At 40.1% G+C, this 10786-nt stretch overlaps 1 protein-coding gene across 1 annotated transcript; it reads right to left on the minus strand.

The window, feature by feature from the left end:
* Nucleotides 1–374: 374 nt before the first annotated feature.
* Nucleotides 375–968, minus strand: LOC118660596 (jun dimerization protein 2-like). Its single transcript, XM_036318199.1, has one exon. It carries the CDS (start codon nucleotides 939–941, stop codon nucleotides 375–377), a length of 567 nt encoding a protein of 188 aa, XP_036174092.1. The 5' UTR covers nucleotides 942–968.
* Between the last annotated feature and the right edge of the window lie 9818 nt (nucleotides 969–10786).

A 10786-nucleotide genomic window follows, 5' to 3' on the forward strand; every position in this document is an offset into this window, starting at 1 on the left:
CCTTGCATCAGGGTCAGGATCAGGGCTGGGGGCAGGCAGATTGCAGTTTCACTCTGAATTCCACCTTCAGCCTAATTTTGGTTGCAACTCATGGCTTTTCCTGGCTGCTAGGAGGTCCTTTGGGTGGGTGCCCTGTCAGAGAGGCCAGAGAAGTGCCCACAGCTGCCTGGTTGGGCATCTCTTGGCCCAGAGCCTCTGTCTTGCCTCCTGCAAGCCTGGCCCCAGGCAGAACAGGCCCCCCTCAGGACTACTTTGGTCTCAGCACTTGGTCCTGGGTCTCATCAGCCTGGGTTTCTTCCCCTCGTGTGGCTGATCTGAGTTTCACAAAAAAGCCAGGTGGATGCTGGCTGTGCTGAGCCTCATTGAAGAGTTTTTCATGCAGCAAGGAAGAGCCCTCTGGGACCCTCCCCCCGCCCCCCCCCCCTCCTCCTCCTCCTCCTCTCAGTCCATGGTCCCTTCTTCTCCAGCTGCTCCAGCAGTGGGGTTGCCTTCTGAGTTGGGGTCTTAACTGTCGGTCCTGAGATGCAGGTGGGGCGATGCCGGTTGAGCATCAGGATGAGCTGCTGCCGCCCCTGCTTCAGCTCCTCCATCTGGGTTTTCAGCTCCGCATTCATGAGCTCCAGCCACTCAGATTCCTGCTGCAGAAACTCCATTCGCTCCTTCTTCTTGTTCCGGCATCGGGCTGCCACCACTTTGTTCTGTTCCCGGAGCCTTCTGCTCCGCTCCTCATCCTCACCTAGCTCACTTCTCACAGGTTGAGGCCTCTTGCCCGGTTTCACCTCCAGGAAGTGCAAGGGGGCGATCCTGGCCCCAGTGTTGCGGCTGTCAGCGTATTTCAGCTCCTCTGTAGTCAGGGCCGAGCCTGGGAGTCTGGTCAGGGGGCCGAGCCCTGGCAGAGAGCCCGCAGTCCTGGAAGGGTCCGGGATCTGCCCAGGCATCATAGCAGGAGGAGTGGCAGTCCAGCCCTGCAGAAGCTGTGGGCGGAGGTGCCATCCCCCAAGCACAGCCCGGCTGCAGGCGCAGTGCCCCCTCAGTGCCGCTGCCGCCCGGCTGCCGAGCTCAGTCTGGTGCCCAGGCCCATCCAGCCCCCAAGCGGCTGCAGCGCCAGCCGGCCACCATTGCAGCATCCTCTGCTGTGAGCACCTCCTCTCGGTTCCCCGCCGAGCATCCCTCCTGCAGGCTGTGGCTGGCGTCCTGGGCCTCCCTCTTTGAGGCAATTGATCCTGGGGATCCCTGATGCATTGCTGCGCCCAGAGGGTGGTCTTGGCTTCCCTCTGCCAGGCGATTGTGGGGTGATAACGGGCCGATCAATCGCATCACACCCACCTTGGCTGGCCTGGCGCCAGTGCTTGTCATAGTGTGGTCATCTGGAAGGTCGTCCGGAAGGTCATCTGGATGGCCATTCTGCTGTTTGGTCGGTTGATTTGCATATTATACTTTAATTATTATAGATTTTTAATATTTTAATTATCAGATTTATAAGATATATACATATATAGGTATATCTTATTTTATTTATCTTTCATTAAATAATTTCATTAATTTGAAAAGTCATATCCTTTATTGAATAGTTATCACCATACACTATAATAGCACAAGCATTAAATAAAATGCACTTAATAATGAAAAAGAGTATTCTAAAATCATATTTTCAGGGCTAATTTTTAAAAACATATCATAAAAGAACATATTCAAGGAACATATGTTGAAATGTTCATATGATCAGATGCACTAACAGTGAATGAAGCATTCTTAGAAAGACTGATAATAAATTCAGACTTTGCATATCCCAGAAATCTGCACTGGATATTCTTTGAGGTCTTGTGATTAGAGAAAGTATTTTTAAAAAGGCAGTCAAATGCATGCTAGTTCTCAAGGAATATAAATATGAAAATGTGCTGAGAGAATGTAAATTATATAAAGAATTTGAAAAATCATTGCAATTTTACTTTTTTAGCAAGTATCACTTGACTGTACTGTTGCATTCACACCTCTCTTAAAGGGACGTGTTATTAGCTATAATGGGCACAGTGCGAGCTTCCACAACTCATTAATTGTGGAACATCTTCTTTTCCCCATCTATAAATCCTTTTATTAAACCGTGCCTCAAATAAATCAAGAAGCTAATTATTAGCAGCTGTGGTGCAACTGCGATGCTACTCGTATTAGGGGAACAAAGAGAGCAAGGACTTCTCAAGGATCCAGAAATACAACTTTTTATCAGTTTTGGCACTGAACAAGAGAAGAGCAATCAGCTCATGACTGCATCTGGTAAAACTCACCTTGCAGCTTGCATTGTGTGAATTTATAAAATTCTTAGACCACACTTGGTAATTTAGAAAATTTTCCTTTATTGTAAAGATAGGGAAGATAAAGATAAGAGAAACTAAGTGAATTTCACAGTATAACACAGTTAGTTAATCATGGCCGACTCCAAAATATACAGAGCACTTTCTAAGTCCAGGATCACGGGTCTTTGTGATTTGTTTTTTGTGATAGCACTTAACATATGGATCCTCCAACCCCATATCCATTAATTCAATATTTGTTTATTCAATATTTATTCAGTATACAATATTTAAATATCACTGTGTCTCTTAGTTCTCATTTGTCCTTTTCAATTTACTGCAGAAATTATTCCAAATATATGTTTAGGGAACACAAGTTTTGTTACATAGATAGGCTTTTTTTTACTTATGGTGGAGTTACATCCTGATAAATAGTTTATAAAAACTTGCAGGCTTTATAAGTCCAAAATGAATTTAATATTCCTAACCTACTGAACATCATAGCTTAGCCTAGCCAACAAAAACATTCTCAAACCACTTACATTAGCCTATCTGGGCAATTTTCTTGAGTTTAATCAGATGCAGGAGACATAGAGGGCCATTTTGTAAGATGGGATGCAAGAAAACAAAACACAATACCCAAAAAAATGCTGCCAACATATTACTTTGTGGAGTTGTTTACTCAATGGTCAAGTTCCTGAGTGGGACCCATGGCTCATTGCACCTGCCCAGCATTACAAGAGTAGTATCAAATTTTGCTAGCACACACAAAATTCAAAATTCAAAATTTGAAGTATTGTTTCTACTTAGCACATATCCCTTTTGCACTGTCATAAATTGGGAACTAGCTGTACATATATGTGTACACATACATTAAACATTAATAGATATATAGATAGAAAAATAAATGACAGATAATATTAGCATTTTCATGCTTGGTAATATTCCCTATCATATATTTTTGTATTTTATGTATTGTTATTATGTATGCCATCTGCAATCCTATATCATAAAAGGGCAATATCCAAATCAACTGAATGGCAGCACAATATCCAAATCGACTGAATGGCAGCACAACTGGTAGTTATAACTCACCACCAGGGGCAGATGCTCAACACAGGAGCTACCCCCTGGTGGTCAGTGTGCTCACACAGGGGAAGCATCACTCAGCTGGAAGCCGGGCGAGTGCAGTCACGGTGGCAGGAGCCTCTCCCGCCTCCAAGGCAGCATTAAGGAGCAATGAGCAGGCAGGTGGTAAGGAGTGAGGGCTCCTGGACTGTGAGAGGGATGTCTGACTGCCGGACATCCCCTAAGGGGTCCCAGACTGCAAGAGGGTGCAGGCCAGGCTGAGAGACCCACCTGCCCCCGAATGCACAAATTTTCATGCACTGGGCCTCTAGTTTATAATAAAATCTCTTTTTTTAAGGCCTTCAACATTTATTGAGGCAATTTACCACACACACACAAACACACACACACATGTGTTGTAAAGGCTAAGTAAAGATATGCACCACATATTAAAATACTAAACTATTTGAAATGAGATGCATAGAGAAATATATACTGTTAAATAGAGATATTAAATGTCACATTTTAATAGTATTTTTTCCTATTTACAGACTTTTAGAACTCATGGATAGTATAACCATTTCAATAAATTAGATCAATAGGATCACTTCTGTTTCCTAACTGTAATAGCTGGGATATTTCCATTTAAAACAGAAAGTTTAAAAAGATAAGCATTACTCATACACACTTAATCCACCCCCCGCCCCCCCCCCCACCCCAAATAAAGCAATGATTAGATCTTTTGAGAATCTTTGAGCATGGAGGTAGGGGAGCAACTCCAGACAGTTTGAGTTTGTTAACTGCACCACCACACAGCAGCGGGGTGGCTCCCAGGCTGCTTTAGGGGAAAATGATCACCTCTGAGGGAGCAGTGTTTCCGTAAATGATGTTCATCATGAGATAAAAGGGGAGGGCCTCCCACAAGCATTCCATTCCAAGCTACAAAGTTCTTTTGTTTTCAGAAGAAGCAGTTATGAATTAAGGCCCACTGCTGTTCAAATAATTAGGATTTGTGGTGTTTAAGAATTAACTCCAATAGAGAAGTAAAATGGTATTAATGGGGTGGCTACAAGCTGTGAAAGATAGAAATATTACTTCCTAAGACAGCTGTTCAACTGCTGTTAACATATGCAAACTTCACAAGAAAAAAACTTTTTTTGTCTAGGAAATCAGTGCGTGGCTAAACAAACAACAACAAAGGAGAGATATAAGAGCTCCATTGAAATGAGAGTTCTTTTGAACTATTGAAACAATTATGCACAATCTAAATCACTAAGGGAGCAGAGAATCATTTTGGGGTCAATGAATCAAAGAGTGGATATTAAGGGATCAACCCACAAAGGTGTTTTAACAGGATGATAAAGAAAGTAGTAATTCACAAGGTAAGTTTACTGGAGAATCGGTGAGTTTTAACATGATTCTTGTGATACCATTGTAATCAGGTGGTTATTAATAACAGCAAAGAGCAAAAGGGAGGCCAGACATTATAAGCATAACCATTTGGGCAGCTTCACCAGGAAGCTGCAATTTCACACTCCTCAGGGAAGGACTGGCCCATTCCTTGCAGATCACTGGGGAAAGGGATCCAGTAAAGGGGAGATGAAGGAATGCATGGGCAATGGGTAGGGTGACACAGGGAAATTGCCTGTCAGTCGAACCTGTGGAAGGATGGATTGGCTAGGTTAGGCAGGGCCTTTGCAAGCCCATGAAAATGTGGGAATACACAATCCCCTAAATAAAGGAGTTTGATCTCTCTTGGTGCTCTTGGCTCACTGGTTCTTTTGGTTTTGCTCCTGCTTCCTTGCATTCACCTGTGTTCCCTCCATGGCCATGTGATCATGTGGACCCACATGCAATGGACTGATGGATTGCAGGGGGGAACACAAACTAATCTAGCCTGATGCTGGGCTGAACCATGCCCTAACATGGAATGAAAACTCTGGACACTGGCTTTGAGGCAAAATGGGGCTTCTTCCTTGGCAGGACAAAGGGAAATGGGACCTTACAAAATCAGGGGTATGATTCCACAGAAATAAAGCTTCCTATAGTATCCCATCCTCCCATGGGAGTCTCAGAAAATCTCCCTTTTCAGGATATCACAAGAAGCCCACTCCCAGCAGCAGGGGCTGAGGAGCTCTCCTCACTGATAACATTTGTAGGAATAAATACCAGTATGTGGATAAATGAAAATGTTTTGCATAGTGAAAAACCTTAATGGGGCTTCTCATGTAAAGCTTTGAACATACTAAATAAATATGATGATATTGAAATCCCTTAAATTGAGAATTCCACTTTGTTCATTTACCTGTGATAATGAAAACCTGAGGCAATAGTGGGGCAAAAATGCCTAGAGAGAATCTAACGACTTATGTTTGCCTATGCCCCAACCTTTTCAGGTACGGAATGCAATCAATATATAACTCCTTAGGAAGGCTTTCAGTGACTACAGTGTGTTGTCAGGGAAGCACAATATCAGCCATACTGTAAGATTAAAAGGTTATTTTTAATGTGGTAAATTTCAAATCATGTATAAAATGATTATGAAATAGTAAGTTATCTTGCAAAAGCACGTCAGTGAAAGACAACAGTAGAACTTGAAAGTTATGTTAGTGACCTACTAATTCAAACTTATATAGAGCCCTTGGAATAAAATTCCTGAAAATGAACTTCTAAAAATATATGGGCATAAGTGGAAAGAGGAAAAATGCTCTTGTATGAGAGTCTGGCCTAGTGAGGGAACATATTAACAGGAAAGAAAATGAGCCTAAACACCTCAGCAAAGGCAAGAAAATTAAGGAAACAGGCATGATAGAAATTCAACAATTGCCCAACGGGTATTATAAGAATTGTCTAGATAGGTCAGTCTGTGCTCCTGAGAGAACAGGAAGAACTGTTAGGCAGTTAAGTATATTTTAAAAGAGTCCAAGGCTTGATTGACTCTTCAGATGATGCCCCTGGTATAGCAGCGCCAAGTAGAAAAATCTCTTTCCTGATTATACTTCAGATCATGGTGGGCCTGGATGAGTGGGCGTCCCACCAATGCCAAATCTAGACTATGTTTCCTTAGGCAATTTTAAGGCTCAGTTTCTGTATCTGAAAATGAGAAATTTGGAGGCGATGGCTAAGCAACTGGTTTGCTGGTAGGTATACACTTCATTACTTTTAGCATCAGAAAGTGATTTCTGGCACACAATATAACAAATTTCTTCTAATAACTAGTCTAAGTTATCAATATCACTGTATCTATAAATAACACAGTTAGTACATAACTGGGCAATGTAAGCCAAGCTACATGAGTAGAAATATTTTCAGAAATAGTAACCTCCGAGAATTTGAATAACAGATGAGATAGTACATCTGTAGTGCTCTTTGTAAAGAAATGAATGTTTATGAAGCAAACATACTTTCCAAGTATTTTTAAAATTTTAAAAAAGGTAAAGTATATTCTTAGCGAGATTTCACTTGAAGGCGATATGGCAAATCAATTCTAAACTACGCTTTTGTATTTGAATATCCATTAAAGTGCTCTTTTTCTGATACTAAAAGTACATTTTACATGGGATTTTTTTTAAAAGCCAAAAATTAACATTTGCAATTATTTATCCTATTTTCTGCAGTTCCAAGTCACATTGCATTTGGAAGATATTCTTATTTCAGTTCCTAGAAAAACACACTCAGACATTGGCTATTTAAACGCTCATTTCCATAGTCTTTACAAAAACAATTCCTTCCTATGCCCTAATTCTTTCATCTCTTAAAATCACTTGCATTTATTTATTTACTATTGGCCTGGTGCATGAAATTCATGCATGGGGGGCGGGTTCCCTCAACCCAGCCTGCGCCCTCTCCAATCGAGGACCCTGCAGTGGTTCTCAACCTTCCTAATGCCGCGACCCTTTAATACAGTTCCTCATGTTGTGGTGACCCCCAACCATAAAATTCTTTTTGTTGCTACTTCATAATTGTAATTTTGCTACTGTTATGAATCATAATTTAAATATCTGATATGCTATATGTGTTTTCCGATGGTCGCGACCCACAGGTTGAGAACCACTAGGGGGTGTCCGACTGACAGTTTATGCCCAATCCCACAGGCAGTAGGACATTCCTCTCGTAATATGGGACTGCTGGCTCCTAACTGTTCACCTGCCTGCCTGCCTGATTGCCCCTAACCCCTCTGCCTACCTGCCTGATCGTCCCTAACTTCCTCTGCCTGCCTGCCTGATCACCCCCAACTGCCCTCCCCTGCTGGCCTGATTGCCCCTAACCGCCTCTGCCTCAGCCCCGCCACCATGGCTTTGTCCGGAAGGACGTCTGGAAGGTCTCCTGGTCTAATTAGCATATTACCCTTTATTAGTATAGATTTATTTATTTATTTGTCTACTATTTTGATTTTTTAGAAATCTTAATGTCTGGGACAAAAGTGTCTGGAATTAAGTCTGATCAAAAAAAGATCCCTTTGCAAATGATTAAATCAACATTCTTGCATATATTTTAAACATTTGTGAACTTGTTTTTCTGAATTGCTACTAGAGACATATCTGGAAAAAAGAAGTAAATCATTTCTGAGCCCACAGAACTGAGGATTGCAATATAGGGATTCTAATCAGCCTGCCTGTTTTCTCTCATTTTAAATATATGGATATATTAATTTCATTTACTTGAATGTTTATTTTTTCAGATTTCTGGTTCTAAGTATGAAGACTTTCATTTAAATGAGCATATTTCACAAAACTTTGATTTGACTGATAGTTACCAGCTGTCTTATACTCAGTGCTAGAGCTAATATCTTTGTTAATTGTGCCAGAGTCAAATTTGATTTTGGGGGGCCTCTGTCTTTCACATTTGCCGGGGTCCAACCCCAGCGGGTCCAGGGGTTCCCAAAGGCGTAGACGGAGTCAGCGAAGAAGGAAGGACACTTAGACAGTGTTCAGTTGATCAGCAACCTAGCCAGGATCTCCAGCCAGGATCTCCAGCCAAATTCTGGTCTGGATCTCCAGAGAAGTTCTGGTTAGGATCTCCAGCCAGGTTCTGTGTCCATGTTCTCTTGCTAGGTTCTCCAGGTTCTCCAGCCAGGTTCTGTAGCCATGTTCCCTTGCTAGGTTCTCCAGCCAGGTTCTGTCCAGGTTCTCCAGCCAGGTTCAGTCACCAGGTTCTAGTCAGGTTCTCTTGCCAATTTCTGTAGTCAGGTTCAGTCCAGGATCTTTTGCCATGTTCTCTCCAGCGAAGTTCTTCTGTCTATAGGTATTGTGTAGGTTCTGTCTCTCAAGTTCTGTGTGTAGGTTCTGGGTCTTGCTGTCTTGTTGCATCTGTATTTATACCAGTTGATTCAATCCTATCAATCTCTATTACAAAGGTTAGGGCGTTTCTTATCTTCATTCCAGGGAGTAAAGATTATGTAGCTTAAGCACGATTGTTCGTAGTTAAAGTGATTAATTACCCGCCTGGCACTTAGTTAAGAGGTTTTATTCCCTCCCTAACTTCAGGGGAAAATCCCTACCTGGGGAAACAACCTTTCTCAGAGAGGAGACCTTGGTTAAAACACATAGTGCCAAGAAGGTGAGCAAACATATTAAGAACAATATGCCATATATACCAGGTCCCTTGAAACAGCAAGGATGGACTGGCTCCCGGCACACATTAATGAAGATTATTATTTGCTATTTAAAGATATTAGATTGTAAATAGGATTTCTAAGGATATGATTCAAATGTAGAATTCCTTTTTAGAAAATAATTTTAAATATCATGTAGTATATGCTCTATAAATGCTTAGTATCTTTTAATGTACTTGAGGTAATTATGTTTATAAAGTTATTTGCATATCAAGCTCTCTTTATGGTAGAAAATTATTCCAAAGAAATCTTATTTATTTAAATATTTTTAGGTTGATGTACAGAATCATAAGCTTCATTGAGAATCTATAGGATCTTAATTTATACTACCTGCACCAATGTTGGTCTACATATCAGGATATTGCAAACATAGATTTGGTTTTGCTTATATTTTTCTGATTTTATATACTTGGTCACAGAATTTAGATATACCCAGTCCCTCTCTATTCTCAACATTATGCATATTTACGAAAAATGCTATCTTCTCAGCCAAAGTTTTCTATCTGCATTGGCTAGAAATTCTTCTACTTCCGGACATTATGATCTCTTGGAGGATTATTAAATTCCTCAAAACCTCAAAAATCTGTTGTAGTTAGAAAAATAATTTTTCTCAAACACACACATAAATCAGTTCACTTGAGGATTCCCATACTGATGCAAATAGTAGTTACTAAATAATTTCATACACATTTCTACTAAGAGTTACCATATCTGCATCTGAACAAAATCACTAAGATAAAAAAATCTTTTAATATCTTGTAAAAAGTATGAAAAGAAACAGAGCGATGATAAAATAAAAAAGATTTTTCTCTCCTAACTTGTTATTAAACATCCCTGTGAATATATAATTTACATTTTATTTAAAGTCATTGTATGTAAAAGCACTCTGTTTTTTTTCTATCAGAAGCATTGAAAACAAATATATTTTTTCTTATAGAGGAAAATTCAACATTGAAACGCTGATGATTTTTACAACTTTTCAAGCTCTTTGTTGTTCTTGTGTTTCACTTACAAGAAACATTTATAGTTATACAGTGTATTTTCATTTGTAAGCTTATAATCTAATAGCATTTGCTTCTTACCATTGATTTTATTCATAGTCTTGCATGCAACAGCAACCCTACTTCATAAAAATATAAATGTGTAATGCAAATTCAAAATCACAGTTTCAGTATTCAATCTAGTTTAAAGACTTCTGATTTTCTATGAGTATTTAAAAGGTCAAATTAACTTTGAATTTGCATTTCAGAATATATCTATAGTACTGATATTTGGCATTCTAAAATTTCATAAAAAACAATAAACTAATTAAATAAGTGAAAAAGGTCAATAAAATATTGATGAAATAAATTACAATAACTTCAAAGTTTAAAAAGTAACTCAATATACATTTTACTAAAAATTCTTGGAACCTATCAACTGACAGACCTATGATTGAAATAGATACTCGCTTTAGCTGATGTTGACTGAATTGCTCTATAAAAAACATTAGTACGTGAGGAAAGTACATTTTAATTTTAACCCTAAGATTTTATTTTATATTTTTTAATCCTCAACCAAGGATATTTTTCCATTGTTTTTAGAGGAAATGGAAGGGAGGGGGAGAGACAGAGAGAAACATTGATGTGAGAGAGACACATCGATTTGTTGCCTTCGGTATGCACCCCAACCTGAGGCAGGAGACTGAGCCTGCAACCAAGGAATGTGTCTTTGACTGAAATGTGCCCTTGACCAGAATTGAACCCGGACCCTTCAGTCCCTGGGCAGACTCTCTATCCAGAGAGTCAAACTGGCTGAGGCATAACCATAAGGTTTT

The sequence above is a fragment of the Myotis myotis genome, unplaced genomic scaffold, assembly GCF_014108235.1.
Source record: "Myotis myotis isolate mMyoMyo1 unplaced genomic scaffold, mMyoMyo1.p scaffold_m19_p_1, whole genome shotgun sequence".
Classification (NCBI taxonomy): Eukaryota; Metazoa; Chordata; class Mammalia; order Chiroptera; family Vespertilionidae; genus Myotis; species Myotis myotis.

Bases quoted from the DNA above. Each gene is read 5' to 3' on its own strand.
- LOC118660596 (XM_036318199.1), bottom strand. From the start codon at position 941: ATGATGCCTGGGCAGATCCCGGACCCTTCCAGGACTGCGGGCTCTCTG.